We start from the raw sequence: 19,275 nt of genomic DNA, 5'->3' as shown, positions 1-19,275 counted from the left end.
GTACTTTACATTGATTGATTGTACATAGTTTTGTGTATATACCTTTAACATGTACAGGCCATGTGTATACTGCTGGGCGGGTTGGTCAAGATGACCATGGAAATGGTAGAGGGTACTTACACTTGCAATACACTATTTAAATAAGGTCTAGACCTAGGGACTCTATGGTCCAGTTGAAGGCAGGAGCCGAAACGCGTAGACCGTCCTTTTTTGTTGCACGTTATGTTTGCACTGGTGTGTAAATAATAAAACGCTAAAAACTACTGCTGCTGTGCCGTGTCCTTTGATCCGTAAGAGGTGGAGAGAAGAAGCTGTGGCAATATATATATATATATATATATATATATATATATATATATATATATATATATATATATATATATATATATATATATATATATATATATATATTACCTACTGGCGGTCGCCAGTAGGTATATATAGTTAGGATTTTTTCTCTATAGGATTTTTGAAAATTCTATGTCTAATAACTTTGGCGTTTGTGGACGGAATTGGCTGAAATGTTCAGGAAAATGGCACATTTTGTTTCTGAGCAGCCCCTGAAAATTTGGGGGGGGGGTCGTCAAGGGGGGGCAGAGAAAAAAGGGGTGTCCCAAAACGCGTTTTTCCCATGTTAATTTCCATAGGGCGGTTGGCCTCACTTTTAGCTCGAACGGCTGAATGGATTTGCACGAAACTTGGCGAAATTGTAGGGACTGTTAGCCTGATGTGCCTTTGCTAGGTCTCAATATATGTGCTCCAGTGGATTTTGATAAATTAACGTTCAAAAAAAAATATATATCTGTGACAGCACTCCAGGTAGCGCTCCGGTTCGCGTACTTGACGCGTAACGGAACTTCGCGAAGCGAAGCTGATTGGCTCTCCGGTGTCTGTCAACATTCTAAACAGTCCGGAGCGGCCGCCATCTTGTCTCTCGGTAGGATCGAGAGACAAGAGGAGGAGAAAAATGAAGGGGGAATTTAATGAAAGGGGGCAAGGTAGACCCCTCTTGACCCCCTAGGAATGTTGGTGTTATTAAAGGGTCCCGTGGGGCAAAAAAAAAAATTTTGATTTTTCGCGGTAGAAGCGCTTCCCGGTACGTGAACCGGGTCGCTCACCGGTAGCGTAACGGGAGTTCGCCATTTTGTGTTTCGTTTTAATTAAATCACAAGATGGATGAAAAACAATGTGGGAAATGGGTAGACGTATCCTGACCCCCTAGGTTTTCTGAGGGTGGCTGAGGAGGCTCATATATGTTGATACATGTCTTCCAGCGGCTGCGCGTGATCTGAATTTTTTTTTGTTGCTGCGTGACGTTTGTTAACGTTCGATTCGAAAGAAATCAGGAAGTGTTGACCGCCATTTTGTCACTGCGAGTAAATATATTTTTCATTTCAAAGCGTTGGAACATGGAAAAGGGAGAAGGTAGAGATTGTCTTGCTGCGTAGTTTTTCTCAGGGTGTGCAGTAAGGCCCCGGTTGTTATTATACTCATGGTTGGGTCTTCGAACACTTTAGCAAATGATGATCCAAGCTGAGGCAAAGGAGGGTGTCAGTCGGGGGGGGGAGCAATGGTGATTCTCACTGTAAGATAGGTAGTGCGGACCCTTGTCCCCCATTTTGTAATCTGTAATGCCTGTCTTCTCCCCACTGATTGGTAATTGGTTCTACCAGGACCATTTATTAGAGGTAGCTCGTCCGGCCCCACCGGCGGGCACCCCTAATAAAGAGGACATATATATAAAATACGGATTAGCCACGGTACCTTCCTAGCAAATTATTGCAAAACGAAAGGAATCGAACAAAATCAGTAGGCCACTGATAGGATCCTTTCTGACCCTGCTAAAACAAGAAACACCAGAAAATAGCCCTCCGCAAAAGTATGAAACCAGGGGGAGGAGCCAAGCTCGCGGTCGGGATGGCCACGAGGTAGTTCGGCTCCGCCGCCCTCGCTGCCTAAGCATGCCTGCCCTACCACCCACCCCGCCCAATAACCGACAAACCTTATACAAATGAAAGTCTGCTGATACCCACTATCGGCGTCACCAGATTGGACTAGATCACGCACAATTGGACTATGTCTTTTTCTGGTTATACAGTAACATCTTTGTGCTTGTTGCCAAATTACAAATATATAGCACTCCAACAAAGTAGGAGGATTATAACACTTTAATAACTTATAAATATATACAATGCTCCAACAAAGTAAACACGTTAAAAAAAACCATTTTAAACAACTATTTACATGGCAGCCTGCTGCAACATCCATCTCAAAGCATTCACCGTCCGCTTGACACTGTCCCTGCCTCTCCCTCCCCGGAGTAGCAACAATGGGCTCCTTTGGGCTGTCTTTTAGTTGGCTTTTGGCTATAAAAAGCCTACAAAATCCGTCGGCCTGTGAGGCGGTGTCAGTAGCGGACCGTTGTGCGAATAGGCCGAAGGCAGCACAACGCGCCGAGATCCGGACGGCACCGAGGTGGTGTCCAGCAAGTTGCCGCACTGGTCTGGCCATCCTACAATGCTGCGCCGAAAGACGGCGTGGGGCGCCCGGGGGGGGGGAGGCGGCGCGAACGGGCCTCCCCCGCCTCCCCAGGTGGAGGCTTCTCAGCTGCAGTGGGGCGCCCCTTGGCATCCAACTGAGTTGCGCCCGCTCTTGCGGCACAGTGCCTTATCCGCCATCCAGCTGAGTTGCGCCTGCTCTTGCGGCACAGTGCCTCACCCGCCATCCAGTTGAGTTGCACCCGCTCTTGCGGCTACAGCGTCTCGCCCACCTTCCAGCTGAATTGCGCCTACTCTTGCGGTGCAGCGATAGGCGGCTGCCACAGGACTCTCAAAATGGCAGCCGGCTCTTCGGATTTGGGCCTGGTCCACTAAAATGGCCCTGGGACACCTTGGAACTCGGACGCTTGTCTGCTAAGGCATGGGCCCCATTCCCGAAAGCGTCCCCTCAGCCTTGAAGATTCTACAAAAGTCACCGGGGCTTCCGACTCCCGCAGGCTTCCGGTGGGGAGCGGCTGCCATGATTGTTTGCGGAATGGCCACGACGGAGCCACGAGATGGTGGTGCTCTCATGCTGACGCCAGATTCAGTCTGAAACATTCAGAAACACTGTAGACTACCAATTTGATCAGTTCCGGTGGAGCCCCAACGTGACCCGGTAGGGAAGAACTTGCCCTCCCCTCTTTTGACTGATGGTTCTTGTTGCCTATCTCTTCTGTTGTCATTTAACGGAACCTTTTTTGACTGCCGAAAGGGGTTCTGGTCCGACCGCTGGTTGGTGGAGACATTTTGACTATATCCTGGACCTGCCCGGCCTCGCCCAAAATGGCGCTGGTATAAATGGGACTCGCAACTCCTTGTTGTGTACTGGTTGCCCAGCCTTGATATCACGAGATACGTATGCAGTTTTGAAGCACATGGTGGGCGGGGACGAGTACTGATTGAACATTTGGACATCCCTATTGATATTAAGTTCTGATGTGTTATTGATTAGTGTACTATTGAAAGTTCGAATTAACGTCACCCATGGTACTTGCCCGCAAATGTATATCTAGAAAATTTTATTGTAACTGGCCCTGTCGTACTTTAATTATAAAATTTTCGTCCACCGATTCCGCAACTGTTAGACACCTTAGTTCTTGCAACCTAATGGCCCGCCCGTTACGTTCTTCTACAGTGTAAATATCCCCTCATCATATACGATTCCAGTTTGCTCCGTGGCCGGCCCACGTGGTTATAGGCCCGTATTTGTATACTGACATTTTCACAATAAAGGTTTTTAAAACAAAACATGGTAGTAGTACCTAGATTGGTAAAGTTTTGAATAATAGCCACTGTTTTCGAATCAGTAAAAGGCAAGTGATATAAAGCAGCCCGATTACATGACGGTTAAAAGGTATAATACGCAGGAATGCTGTAAAGATAAAGGGTCAAGGGCTGTTGTGTTTTCCACTCCTGCAACATAAAGTGATCGATAAGAATCCGATATTCAGGCCTATCAGCGACTAAGACAGCAGGCCGAGCCTCTTTTGCTCAACGGCTCCCTCATGGGACGAAGAAACGCCCTTTGTCTCGAAATAGGAATATTTTACTTGCAGGACAGTTGTAAATTTCCCGGGAAAATACATTAGCCTGGAACATTGTTAGTGATAAACTGTAAATGCATCTGGGTCCTTTGCTTTACAAGTCAGAGTGAAAAAAAAAAGGGGGGGCTTTCATCATTTTGGAAAAAAAATGTTCTAAACCAATGAAAAGTGTTATTTTTAGGTCATATGACCAAGCCTTCCATCATTAGGAAACCAAAACTAAAACGAACCAATGAAAAGTTTTATGAACAAGTCACATGACCTGTTATGCTTACGTTACGCGCTCCGCGCCGCACCCCGGATCGCTTCCGGGTGCGCTAACGCGGCACGTCATAAGACGCATTACGCGGTAACGTGATACGTCGCGCTTACGCGACGCGTCACAAATCCGTCGGCCTGTGAGGCGACGTCAGTAGCGGACCGTTGTGCGAATAGGCCGAAGGCAGCACAACGCGCAGAGATCCGGACGGCACAGAGGTGGTGTCCAGCAAGTTTCTGCACTGGTCTGGCCATCCTACAATGCTGCGCCGAAAGACGGCGTGGGGCGCCCCGGGGGGGGGCAGCACAACGCGCCGAGATCCGGACGGCACCGAGGTGGTGTCCAGCAAGTTTCTGCACTGGTCTGGCCATCCTACAATGCTGCGCCGAAAGACGGCGTGGGGCGCCCCGGGTTGGGAGGCGGCGCGAACGGGCCTCCCCCGCCTCCCCAGGTGGAGGCTCCTCAGCTGCAGTGGGGCGCCCCTTTGCGTTTCACTCGCCATCCAGCTGAGTTGCGCCCGCTCTTGCGGCACAGTGCCTCACCCGCCATCTAGCTGAGTTGCGCCCGCTCTTGCGGCACAGTGCCTCACCCGCCATCCAGCTGAGTTGCACCCGCTCTTGCGGCTACAGCGTCTCGCCCACCATCCAGCTGAATTGCGCCCGCTCTTGCGGCACAGTGCCTCACCCGCCATCCAGCTAAGTTGAGCCCGCTCTTGCGGCACAGTGCCTCACCCGCCTTCCAGCTGAGTTGCGCCCGCTCTTGCGGCTACAGCGTCTCGCCCACCATCCAGCTGAATTGCGCCCACTCTTGCGGTGCAGCGATAGGCGGCTGCCACAGGACTCTCAAAATGGCGGCCGGCTCTTCGGATTTGGGCCTGGTCCACTAAAATGGCCCTGGGACACCTTGGAACTCGGACGCTTGCCTGCTAGGGCATGGGCCCCATTCCCGAAAGCGTCCCCTCAGCCTTGAAGATTCTACAAAAGTCACTGGGGCTTCCGATTCCCGCAGGCTTCCGGTGGGGAGCGGCTGCCATGATTGCTTGCGGAATGGCCACGACGGAGCCACGAGATGGTGGTGCTCTCATGCTGACGCCAGCTTCAGTCTGAAACATCCAGAAACACTGTAGACTACCAATTCGATCAGTTCCGGTGGAGCCCCAACGTGACCCGGTAGGGAAGAACTTGCCCTCGCCTCTTTTGACTGATGGTTCTTGTTGCCTATCTCTTCTGTTGTCATTTAACGGAACCTTTTTTGACTGCCGAAAGGTGTTCTGGTCCGACCGCTGGTTGGTGGAGACATTTTGACTATATCCTGGACCTGCCCGGCCTCGCCCAAAATGGCACCGGTATAAATGGGACTCGCAACTCCTTGTTGTGTACTGGTTGCCCAGCCTTGATATCACGAGATACGTATGCAGTTTTGAAGCACATGGCGGGCGGGGACGAGTACTGATTGAACATTTGGACATCCCTATTGATATTAAGTTTTGATGTGTTATTGATTACTGTACTATTGAAAGTTCGAATTAAGGTCACCCATGGTACTTGCCCGCAAATGTATATCTAGATAATTTTATTGTAACTGGCCCTGTCGTACTTTAAATATAAAATTTACCTCTACCGATTCCGCAACTGTTAGACACCTTAGTTCTTGCAACCGAATGGCCCGCCCGTTACGTTCTTCTACAGTGTAAATGTCCCCTCATCATATACGATTCCAGTTTGCTCCGTGGCCGGCCCACGTGGTTATAGGCCCGTATTTGTATACTGACATTTTCACAATAAAGGTTTTTAAAACAAAACATGGTAGTAGTACCTAGATTGGTAAAGTTTTGAATAATAGCCACTGTTTTCGAATCAGTAAAAGGCAAGTGAAATAAAGCAGCCTGATTACATGACTGTTAAAAGGTATAATACGCAGGAATGCTGTAAAGATAAATGGGAAGGGCTGTTGTGTTTTCCACTCCTGCAACATAAAGTGATCGATAAGAATCCGATATTCAGGCCTATCAGCGACTAGGACAGCAGGCCGAGCCTCTTTTGCTCAACGGCTCCCTCATGGGACGAAGAAACGCCCTTTTTTTCGAAATAGGAATATTTTACTTGCAGGGCAGTTGTTAATTTCCCGTGAAAATACATTAGCCTGGAACATTGTTAGTGATAAACTGTAAATGCATCTGAGTCCTTTGCTTAAAAAATAAAATATAAAATATATTTTTGAATTAGAATAAGAATACATTTTACAGCTTTTGATATTTGCTATTAAAAACCCATTGAAATTCACTGAAAAAACCATAGGTTATAGACCAAATATAGTTAGGGATTAGCATTTACAAAACCTTGAAAATTCACTGAAAAAAACCATAGGTTATAAACCATATATAGTTAGGGATTAGCATTTACAAAACCTTATTTTACTCGCACAAAACCATTGAAATTCGCATATATAGTTAGGTGCACTAACTATATATCGTGCACCCGCAATCCACTGCTGATCATGTCACATATTACATCATTCATGACATGGTCAGTGACATCACTGATGACATCTCAAATGACATCCCTGATGACATCACTGATGACATCTCAAATGACATCACTGATGACATCACTGATGACATCTCATTTGACATTACTGATCACATCACTGATGACATCATTCATGTGATAATACGATGAACCTCTTCAGACTCTAATATAACCTTAGATACACTCAGTGTAAAAAGACACTCACAGACTGTCACTCATCCATGGAGTTACTCACACACCTAGTTAGTCATGCAACGAATCAATCACACCTCCATTTCCTCAACTATACAGTTATACACACCTTACTTATTCAAACATATACTAACACATATTTACTCTCTTATACAATCCCTGATACAAGTTCACAATGATCCATACAACCACTCACACATTCACTGGCTCTTATGCACAGATTTTTATATATGTCAACTCTCACATGTACTGTGTTTTACATATGTACTTACTTTGACATGTAGCACTGAGATATCCATTCACTCCCCAATACACTCATGCACACAGTCAACTGCCCATACAGCTGTTTCCACATGCACTTTTGAACCCATGCATCTAGTGAATCAACTGCTCACACGTCTATGCACAGTCATACACCTCCCAGCCACCCACACACATACTCAGTCTCCCATACAAATACTTGGGCAACCAATCAATAACCCATATAGTTACTCATATAGCTACTGATTAACACATGCAGCAGTTTACAGAACAACAGACATAATGATGCACAAATTAAGACAGTTTAGTCACTAACCCATGCACTCAGTGAGACACATTTAATCACTCTCTCATACAGTCAGTCATGCACCTACTAAATCCTTCATCCAGACACTTATACATCCACTCATTCTTCAAAATGTAAGACATATTTTAACTTTACAGAAACATACAGTCACTGGATGATGTCATCAGTGATGTCCTCAGTGATGTCACTGACCATGTCATGAATGATGTAATATGTGACATGATCAGCAGTGGATTGCGGGTGCGCGATATATAGTTAGTGCAACTAACTATATATGCGAATTTCAATGGTTTTGTGCGAGTAAAATAAGGTTTTGTAAATGCTAATCCCTAACTATATATGGTCTATAACCTATGTTTTTTTTTGTGAATTTTCAAGGCTTTGTAAATCCAACTCACTAACTATATATGGTCTATAACCTATGGTTTTTTCAGTGAATATATATATATATATATATATATATATATATATATATATATATATATATATATATATGTCAAAATACAGACAATATGGAATCAATTGAATTAAAGTAAATTTATGGCATTATATTTCTGATTCTACCTGGTCGATAATACTGCTATACCCTAATATAACATTTTAAGCCCATTATTTAACATCTTTTTAATAAAGTACTGTAAATTCTACCTTGGTATTGTTAAAATTGTGAATTTTCCCTCTTTCTGCCTCACCAATGCATTTTGTGAGATACCATTTACAAACATCTCATTAATAAACTATCGTTAATCATACACGGTAGGGGTCGCCTGGCGTTGCAGCGCGAAGCGCGCTGCCGCCAGCGAGCCTTATTGTGGTCGTGTTGCCTCCCCAAGTGGTACAGACTGCTGCACGAGCAGACACCGGTCTGTGAACGCGCTTCTAAGACGCGGCCCCGTCCCACAGCCTCACAGCACTCCTCAAGTACAGCGGGTGAAGACTGCAGGCGCCGCCACTGGCACGAGCTGCAGGGAACGCCAACGTGCACGCTCACTGCGTCACGCTCCTGCCCTCCCGTGTCTCTTCTGCTCTCCAGGCCGACTTGTTTTTTTTTTTATAGCGCGGTCCTCTTCCACTTTAGGGACCACTTTAGTTTAATTAATTGTTTTGCTGTAGTATGGGCCGCTTTCACATTATGTATTTCTTTAATTATTTAATTATTTTGGAGCACGGTCCCTTCCTTTAGCGTCCGCGCTTGTTTGTACTTTACAACTGAGCGGGGCCCCGCTTCAAGGAGACCGCACCCTACTGTTTAGAATGGGTGAAGGTTGAGCTGCTGCCGTCCAGTCAAGTACCTCTGTTTGCGGCCGTACCCAGCTCCGCAGCCCCCGGCCAAATCTTCCTCCTCACCGCCCACCAGGCCCCCGCTGCGGCCCTAGACGCTGCCGGACTGCGCGGCCAAGAGCGTGGCCAAGAGCTGGGCCTTTGAGCAGGTGGAGGAGCTCTTCAGCTGCATCCCTGCACCCGTCCAGCGCCGCATCGTGCACTGGAGTTCTCCCGCTCCAAGTGTCAAATATGCATGTTTTCCTGCTTCCAGTACCGGGGTGGCCAGGAAAGCGCACGGCCGCCGGCCGGGGTTGCAGCCAGCTCAGCCCCAGCGCCTGCAGGGGCAGCAGGAGCCGCTCCGGCAACTCCCACAGGGACCACCGTAGCACCCGCAGCCAGGGACGGGCTACCCTTCTGCCGTGGCATCCGCCTGCTAGAGAGGATGCATGGAGAATGTCCTGCAAGTCGGTGAGTGCACACCCCGTGCCCCTTCTTGAGATCACCCCCCGCACCTCCTCCCCCTCCCCCGAAGCTCCTGTGGCTGAGTGGACTCAGTATCCCATAAATGACTTTTGGGAAAAAAGACGTGCGCAGTGGCAAAGTTTCAAAACCCCCCTCTCCCAAGGTATTGGTAACATTGCTAGCAGTTTGCTAGTTATCTGAGCTAAAGCCCATCATGGTTTTGTTGGTTAGGGCACTCCGAGCAGCTGGGGCCATGCCCAACAAAAGGCAATTCCCAAGGATAAATCAATTGATTAATCTAACCGTTTATAAAATTAAGTCATAACTAACCTTCATTTTAGAACGGACCAAGCACATTTCCTGCATACATTTAGAAACCTAAACGTGTACAGAACATCCACTGAATTACATTTCAGTGGGCCAGTCGAATGTTTTACATATCTTGTCAACTCACACAGTAGCTGGCGCATTCACCGAAGTTTTCTAGGGCTTGAACGTTGCTTCACCTAAACTTTTATAACCCTTTATATTGTCTACAAAGCAAATCAAAGTTCTTCATAGTCACAATATATAGTAGCAGACCCTTTTGTGGATATTTTACCTTTCTGAGTGGCTCCTAATAAGAAAGAATCTACAGTTTGTCTGGTAAGGTAGCTCAATGAGTTACAATGCCTGCTATTGAGACCTTTGCCCAACCTGGATGTCACATGTTCAAAACCTAAACTGGCTATAACAAGCATAGGAAATGTAATAGATTTTGCATTTTTGGTAATTTAAATGGTAATGTGTTTTACCTACTAAGGGAGGAGGGAGCAGTAGAGAGACACTGAGGTAACGGGCTTATGCCTAGAACTCAAGCGAGAGGAGTAGAGAAGATAGAGAGGAGTAGGAAGAAAGACAGGGGTACAGGGTCAAAACGAAGTGGGTGAAGCGTTACGGGACAGTTCCTCATAGGTGCTGGCCAAAATGGAGTCCTTATCCTAACAGATTAAATTTTTTCGATGAGTGTTGGGACTGGGATAAAGTCAGCTTGTCTGCCTGTGAAAAGCCTTGGGTGTGCAACATATTTAAATATACAACCGGCCTGTTCTATCCACTCCCCTGCCTTGGTGATGGTGGTGCGCATCTTCTGCATTGTGCAAACACAAGCCTTACACGGAGTTGTCTTCTTAAAGAATGGCAACACATACTACTCAATGTTTGCACGTAATAAATCAATACTTGCGCGTGCGTGAAAGCTCAAGATGGACTCTACAGGGAGAGAAAAAAAACGCTGGACAATTACAGAAGTAAGCTGTGTAAAACACACAAAAAGAATACAAGTATGAACCTTTGCGAATGAGTGCCCACTTTTTGAAAGTTGTGCTACCCTTGCCAAACATATTGTATTATGCCATTAGTATGGAGATTACTTGGGCCAGACCGGGAATCAAAAGCAGCCCTGGTAAATTTTATCATACCAACCGCCATATTGCCATATTGCATGCAGCGAGTGAGCACAGCGAGCGTGCCTCTCCACTGCAAGGTTGGTTTGAAAGGATTCTCCACCCCCAAGAAATTTAGAAACATTGCAAATTTGGTGTGTTCTACTATCCATAATTAATTTTAGAACCTTATCAATCATTGAATGGGTGGGTGGAGATTGGATACCGGGCTTCTTGGCTCAATGAATGATTTGTTCAATGGCGAGGAGTGGGTGGATGAATTAGTGCAATAATGCATGACAATGAAACATACTTTTAGGTAAATAGAGCTAATGGTCTGAATTCACTGGCCAAGAATAGGTGTTGTGTTTTTCTTTTTAGCATCTGCATTAAAGCATCGCCTTCCCCAAATTCTACTATCATCAGTGCTTAATATGAGCCGGTAGATTCCGGTGCTCTGCACCGGTCCTAACTGTCTACACTGGCGCTTATAACAGTCTGCTACACTGTGGCGCTGTTTGTCTAATATAGAGACCTGCGCAACAACAGTTGGTTATTAATTCAATATACCTTAAAATGGCTATTAGGTGCTTTCCACATTTTGAGAATCTACTGCATTGTAATGTGCAAAGGGAGCAGGTATTTTTATTAAAGCAAAAGAAAAACACTGTAATATGTAAAACAATGCAGTAGATTAAACAATAACAACAAAGTCAGCTATTGCCATTATACCATTTGATTAATGCTTCACAAAGGGGAAAAAAAACAAAAAACGTTTACAAAGCCAACAGTTCAGAATAATGTCAATGCGAGACCTATTGCATTGTAAATGCTTGTTTATGTTGCTGATATTGTGGAGTTCCATCCTTCGTCCAATGTATCATAATGGCATTTCTCTCCAGTGCAATAGCGAAATAGAGCATTAATGAACATCTGATTAACAAACTATTCTGTTTCCAGCTTTTCTGTAGTTGATATTGAGTCCCTTCAAGTGCAGCATAATAATGTATCTTGTCAATGTAATGGCAACAAAATAAAAGAACATAACTCCTATTGCAGTACAAGCATAAGGCAAGGAACATTATTTTCACATTTCTGTTCTGAAGTTCTAGAAATCTGTATAGTATTTGAATCGAAAAGACTTTAAGCTGGAACACAACAAATACAAGAATAAACATTATTAGTAAATTTAGCAAATTATGAGTGTGACTAATATAACAAAGCTGTCAATTAATGAAAATACGTTTTAATCAACTATGTATGTAATAATAATCAGTGGACAGCTGCATTTGCAAGAATAAATACCAAAAGCTTAAAGACATTCATTTTCTTCCTCAGTAATTCAAACTATTTAAGTTAAATCGTTCTTCAAAATTAATTAATTCATTTAGAATAGAAAACATAAATGTTGACTTTGAAGCTGGCAAAATGGTGGTAGGTACCCTATCACTTCTTTATGTCTGGTTTCCTAAAGTTGAAAAGTTGATGATATTGGACTGGGTTAACTTAAATCATACAGAAACCGGCAGGGACTCTTTCTTTAAGGCAAGAGGTTGCCAACCCAGTCAATTTCACAACAAACTCAATTTCTGGATTCACACTTGCTAGCCTTCTACATTAGCCCATTGCCTGGTTTAAGCCACATGTCGATATTATAGGACTCGTGATCTACCAAAAAACTCTGACTCCCATTACAGCAGTGCCTTAAAATTCTTGTGCACAGGTTTTCCTGCTTTGCCTTTAGTTTTTTCTAGGTGATGCCAACATCATCAATGTTCAATCATTAGTATGGACATCTGTACTGTCAAAACAACTCATTCTATACACTGGTGTGGTCTTATTACACCTAGGAGAATAACAGCGGCTACTGGACCACCAGAAAGTCAGATTAACATTGGCATTATATATTTTGTAGGCAAAGGCCCTCCTTCCTTGCTAAAAGATCCACAGATATTCATCGTGTCTCCTTTTCTCTTACTGTCTTTTGCTTCAGATAAACCAGCAAAGATGACTCTTTTGTTTTTGTGTTGGAAGTCTCATTCTGAAACATTCTGCCTGTATGATTTGGCTTTCTTCACACCAAGGGGTCGATTCCGATTCGGGAAAAAACGCTCCGAAAAGCAGTTCGGAGCATTTTTCCCGTATGAATCGTACCCTGCAACGTCCCCCGTACGTACGACGAAGTACGATTCGTACCAGGAGCTGGACTCCGTACGAATCGTACAGAGACTGTACGGTTCAAATCCCCGTACGAATCTCCCTCGGAACCCGCTGTACGCGACATCTGTACGGTTCGCGGCTGCTTTTTCCGACCCGATTTGTGTCGGGTACACACCGTACGACCCTTTTTCTACGGGAGCTGAAAACAGCCCTAAAAGCAGAGTTCGCCCCAAAACAGGTACGGAACGGCCCCCCCCGGGTACAGTGCGTACACCCCATGATCGCAGGGGTACGGTGCGTACCCCTGCGATCAAGGGATGTACGCATCGTACCCCGTGATCTTGGGGTGTACGCACCGTACCCCATGCTCGCTGGGTGTATGGTGCGAATCGTACGGCGATGGCTCCGGATGAAAATCGTACAGACATTTTTTTTCCAGGATCGGAATCGGCCCCCAACTGTTCAACAGAGCAGTCAGCCAATGAGGTTGTAATCAATACGTTTTTAACCTCTTCAGTCTTGTTCTGGCGGCCACATGACTATGTATCTTTTCCCCACTGTAGAACACTGTTAAATCTATCATTAATTTCGGAATTCGAAAATCATAGGATGTGTTGCTTTTCGAACATACACATTTAGGGGTCAATTCCGATTCAGGAAAAAAAACGTCCGAACGATTTGTATCCGGAGCCCTCTCCGTACGAATCGCACCCGTCTGTCCGAGTCGCGTAGTACGATTCGTATTCCGTGAATCCGTCCGAATCGTCGCGATACGTACGTATTGCAAGGCTGAAACAGTGAACCGTACGGCTCGTACACATGCCGTACAACTCGTACACATGCCGTGCGACCCGACAAGTACGATCCGGACCGGGGTATGAGGACGCGATTCGTACGGTCCACGTCAGATAAGCGCAAGTCGTACGGAAAAGCACACAAACACATACACACTGTACAGTCCGTACCCCCCATGATCGCAGGGGTACGCACCGCACACCCACGATCATGGGGTGCATGAGCCGTACCCCATGTACGATGGGTATATGAGCCGAACCCCATGTACAATGGGTGTACGAGCCGATCCCATGTACGATGGGTGTACGAGCCGTACCCCATGTACGATGGGTATACCCATTGTACATGGGGTACGGCTCATACACCCATCGTACATGGGGTACGGCTCGTACACCCATCGTACATGGGGTACGGCTCGTACACCCCATGATCGCAGGGGTACGGTGCGTACCCATGCAATCATGGGGGTTACGCACCGTACCCGGGGGGGCCGTTCCGTACCTGTTTCGGCACGAACTTTGCTTTTACAGCTATTTTCAACTCCCGTAGAAAAAGGGTCGTACGGTGCATGCGTACCCAACACGTATCGTACTTGCTGGGTCATAAAAGCCAGCCGCGAACTGTACAGATGTCGCGTACAGCGGGTTCCGAGGGAGAATCGTACGGAGATTAGAGTCGTACGGACCTCTGTACGACTCGTACGGAGTACGGCTCCTGGTACGAATCGTACTTCGTCGTACGTACGGGGGACGTTGCAGGGTACGATTCGTACGGGAAAAACGCTCCGAACGGCTATTCGGAGCGGTTTTTCCCAAATCGGAATCGGCCCCTTAATGTGAAATTGAATGAATCAGTAAATTTAGCTCTTTAGATATGTTGCCTCTTAACATTTGTTTAAATTTACCTATTGAAATGGTATCGTACTAACAAACAGTGCTGTGATTTCTGTTCACTTTCATTGAAATGTATCAATGTTGTTTCAAATCTGGTTTGGAAATGTATTCTTATGTTTTTAATTTTAGGTGGAACCAAGCACCAAGCTGTTCCCTGCTGTGTTTGCACAGGCCACAAGTCCTAACATATTCCAGTTTGAGCTTGGAAGGATAAAGGTAAGTGAAAGAATAGAAAGATCTTATGGGCATATTTACAAATGTATGCAACGCAGCGTAGCAAAGAACAGCAAGTAAAGCTGGTATGCTGCATTGTGTGAAAGGGAGAGAACAGAACTGTGGCATAACTTCAAAGTAATGGCACAGTTCTTCTCTCACCTTGTGCAGGTGCACTTTTAGCTGCCTAGTGCAAATGCGTGCATCCTTACGCCATAGTGCAAGGGTACCTTCATTATAGTCAGGATAGTTTTGTGCACGCATTCCTGCATAAAAACTAACCATTTCTCCTCATTACACCAGCCTCAGGAAGATACAACATTTTGGTGCAAATTAATGTCTATATCATTTTGTAAATATGGGCTCCAATTCACCATCACGAGTAGAAGCCATGCAGATTTGTTGCTCAAATTAGAATTTACCTTGAAAACAAAAGCCAAGAGGCGTTTGGCAAAACAGGAACAGTTGGTTTAATAAAACATTTCGACCGAAGCACATTTACAGAAGCGGGTCTGAGGACTGACTCAAATTACAATCAAACTGAACAGGGTTTTGTACATTTCTTTGGGTATCATAAAGTACTTCAGTCCATCCTGCTTTTTATAAAAGAATGCAGGCCTTACCTGTGGAGTCATAAATAAGACAGCTGATAACAAATGCAGGTGGGCCTAGAGCAAGTGTGGACACAATGGGGGCCAGTGGGTAACATGTCCAGATGTCCGGCATGAGGGGCGCATGATCACTGTGTGTGCCTGTGTCCTGACTGTGTGTTACTAACTTCATGTGACATCTAACTTTATGGTGTTTTGAGAATGTGCACACCTCTCTGGCCAGTGGTGCGTTATTGGGGCCAATCTCCCTGAACCATTGTAGTGTCACTGCACTTGTGGGGGATTGACTTGAATTTCCAGTTGGCACATTTGTCTGCCGGCTAAGTGCTACCACACCAGTGACCTGCCAATCAGTTACATACGGCCTAGGTCACAAAGCCTACCTGACCATGTATTTCTGAGTTAGTGTTGATGGAGTGTTCATGACAGGCGATTTAAAATAATGGTGTGATTTCGTTCTTATGTGCGAATGTCATTATAAAAATTGGCATAGATTCTATCACTGTTATCAGATTCAAGGGTAGATATCAAATTACGAACAACAGGAGTTTCTCATAATTTCACATGTCTCCTGGCATTTCGTTTGGACTGCCACCCAGCCACAGACACCCACATTAGAGGCTTGCCACAACCGGCAACACGTCACTTTGTATTACTGTAGGGGGCATATTTCGACCCACTATACTTAAGCGATATTAACTTAATGGGCTACTGATGACACTTGGGGAACACATTGTTTGATTCAGGTGCCTGTTGATTTCCAACATAACTTGGGCATCAGTTACCCAAGGAGATATCTATCACAGTAGAGCAATCAATAGCCCAATTGCGTAGATGTGTAGTTTGGATCATTGCGTAAGCCCTAGCAGTCAATCGTCTCGGGAGGAGGTTAGTAGCAGTAAACGTACCTTGCAATTGTTTCCGGTTAAGGCAGCCATACAATTTTCACAATGTTGTCTCATACTGAATGAGCCCTATAAACTACTGTGTTTTCATACTGTAACACCTTCTGTACTTATCACATTGGCGTTACTGGAGATTATTATCATTTTCCCTTTTAACATGTAAAAATGTAACAAATTGTATCATTTTTAGGTCGAGCTGACCTAGCTTGCAATGCGAAAGCATTGCAAGCTGTCAGCGAAGACAACTAATGTTGCCCGTATTTGGGAGAGTGGACACGAGAGGGGCACGAGCGCAGACGCGGATTTCACCTCGTGGGCGCGCACGTCGCCTTGCCCCTCTCGTGTCTCATTCCCTTGCGCAAACACACTCCACAGTCACGCATGCGCACATACACAGCCACACACACTGCATACACACACTGCATACACACACGCAGACCCACGCGCACACACGCAGACCCACGCGCACACACACAGACACATTCGAACAGACACACACGCGTACACCCCCCTCCCCCCCCTCTCACTCACCGGGCTCTTTCGGCGTGTTCCGTGTCTCCTCTGCAGCGCTGGTCGGAGTCGGCCGGCTTCACTGCTTCCTCGGCGGCGGCGGGCGGAACTTCCTGCTGGATTGCAGGCCCCACCCCCGTCTCGGCCAAAAGTGCCTGACTTCCGGTTTTCACGGAGCAGGGCTGCGGCGGTGATTTCTTTTGGGGGCAAGAGCGGTAGGCACCCTCGAATTCGCGCGGCCAATGCGTGGTAGGTTGTGTAATTGATGTTGGAATTAGTTGGACATATTGTAAGTTGATTCAATGGCACCCTAAAAAAGACGACGGCGCTTTGAGCTACTATTTTTTGGGGTGGCCTGATAATGTTAGGGGTATGCGTTTGAATATCGTCTTTTTGGTGCCAGCGCATCATTGATTGATTAATGCTCATTTCTCATTTGCCGCTCACATCAATGATTACTTTTGTGAACTTCAACAATGTTTTTATTTCCCGGGTAGTTGGTGCTTGTTGCTATTGATGTTGCGCGCCGGTGCTATTAGCAGGAAAATCCAATGTGATAGGTGGAAAGCTTGAATTTATCCCCGCCACTGGTAATTGCTGAGGCCACCTTCCGTTTTCTGATTGATATACCCTCGTGCAGATTCCTCCCCATAAGAATATCCAGAGGTGGTTCCTCCATTAACGTGGAGGAACGTCGCCCCACTGTTTTAAAGGCCCCCCAAGTTTCGGGACGTGGGTGGGGCCGCTGCTGACTGGGCGCAGCAGAAAGACGTGATGGGCAGGGCACACCCACAAGCTAGGGGATGCTGCTTTAAAGTGTTTGTTACCTCAGAACGATGAAAGGCTGAGTTGGACCTTCGGCATCCAAAGCGGTGCCCACGAGTCACACGCAGTTCTTAAAAAGGGTTGACTTAGCTCACGGAGTCATCAGGCATGGTGTTGGATTGGTCCCAGTTTTGTGAACAGAGTAAATCTCCCCGCCTCATTTCTCCACTGCAGGACAGGAAAGGGAAGCAGGGACCAGCCCTATGCAAAACCTTGGGGCCTTTTTCCCCTCTCCTGGAAACATTCTTCGGGGTCCACACATTTTTGTGTTCTTTGACAAGGGATAGTCAAACTGAACCACAACACAGTAGTCTTTGTCGCACACTTGGATGGGTATTCCTATCACTGCGCAAGGAATTCATCAGCACTCAATAGCATGCAGGCGGGGCGTTCCCACCCTCCTCTCTGGGGCACTTAGTGTGTGGTGAGTTCAGAGCCAACAGCAAGCAGGCGAGGTGAAGTGCGATTCGTTCCCACCATAAACTCTGGGAAGCTTCATAACGGAGTAGTGAGTTTAAATATCCTGCCACGGAATATCATGAAGGTAAGCGAGTATACATAGACCAGTATGGATGCACTGTTCTTACCTCCAACTACATGTACCTTGACAATCTTCAAGGTACGTAGATATTAAGCATAATAAATATACAATTGCCTATACATACTTTCAGATTGTTTTGTTAGTCATATTGGTTTGGTAGTATGTATTTTATTCTGGCCGATATATTTTGTAGCAGAATCTGTGCATAATGTTCTTTCTGTCGACCCTTGTGATACCCGTCAGCCGCGCAGGGTCGGGGAGAGCAGTGTGCTCACAGATGTCTTGCTAGACCCTTATCAGACAGGAGGAGCTGGGAAAAAACACCGGTCATGGAAGAGAACTCATTCTGTACTCACAATGCAATATTAGTATTGGCAAAAATGTGTAACGAGTCGCCACAATAATAGTATTTATTTAAAACGTAACCTGCCTGCATCTCAGAAGGGTTGTGTTCTTTTCCCTTTGCCTGTCTGTGCACGGTCAAGAAGTCTCTTTTGATCTATCTCACTGGCAGGAAGGAGCATGGGCTCGAGGGCCGGATTGTGATTGCGTAACATGAAGTTGATAAACAACAAGCAAGTGTCTAGGGGGGGGTGAGGGCTCGCCTCATTGTTTGGACCCTATGCAACACACACTCCACACAATACCACTCAGTGCCACAATTATATGCTACATAATTATACTCTACTGAATGCAACACACTCCACACAATACCACTCAGTGCCACATAATTATGCTTCATAACTACATTGCACTCAACGCAACATACACTCCAAATACCACTCAGTGCCACATAATTACACTGCACTCAATGCAACATACACTCCAAATACCACTCAGTGCCACATAATTACATGCCACATAGTTACATTGCACTCAATGCAAAATACACTCCAAATACCACTCAGTGCCACATAATTACACGCCACATAATTACACTCTACTGATTAGACTGCGCTCAATGCAACATACACTCCAAATACCACTCAGTGCCACATAATTACACGCCACATAATTACACTCTACTGATTAGACTGCGCTC

The 19,275-nt window shown here is 45.8% G+C and overlaps 1 protein-coding gene across 1 annotated transcript in view; it reads left to right on the top strand.

Annotated features, from left to right (window-relative positions):
- Positions 1–19,275, top strand: part of RYR2 (ryanodine receptor 2) — a 3,481,211-nt gene that overhangs the window by 1,545,544 nt on the left and 1,916,392 nt on the right. Inside the window, exon 35 of the mRNA XM_086925791.1 lies at positions 14,758–14,844. Coding sequence (XP_086781917.1) covers positions 14,758–14,844 — 87 coding nt within the window. The remainder of the gene's footprint in view (positions 1–14,757; positions 14,845–19,275) is intronic.

This window comes from Lissotriton vulgaris, chromosome 6, assembly GCF_964263255.1.
Source record: "Lissotriton vulgaris chromosome 6, aLisVul1.2, whole genome shotgun sequence".
Taxonomy (NCBI): domain Eukaryota; kingdom Metazoa; phylum Chordata; class Amphibia; order Caudata; family Salamandridae; genus Lissotriton; species Lissotriton vulgaris.
This window is presented reverse-complemented; position numbering and strand designations above follow the sequence as displayed.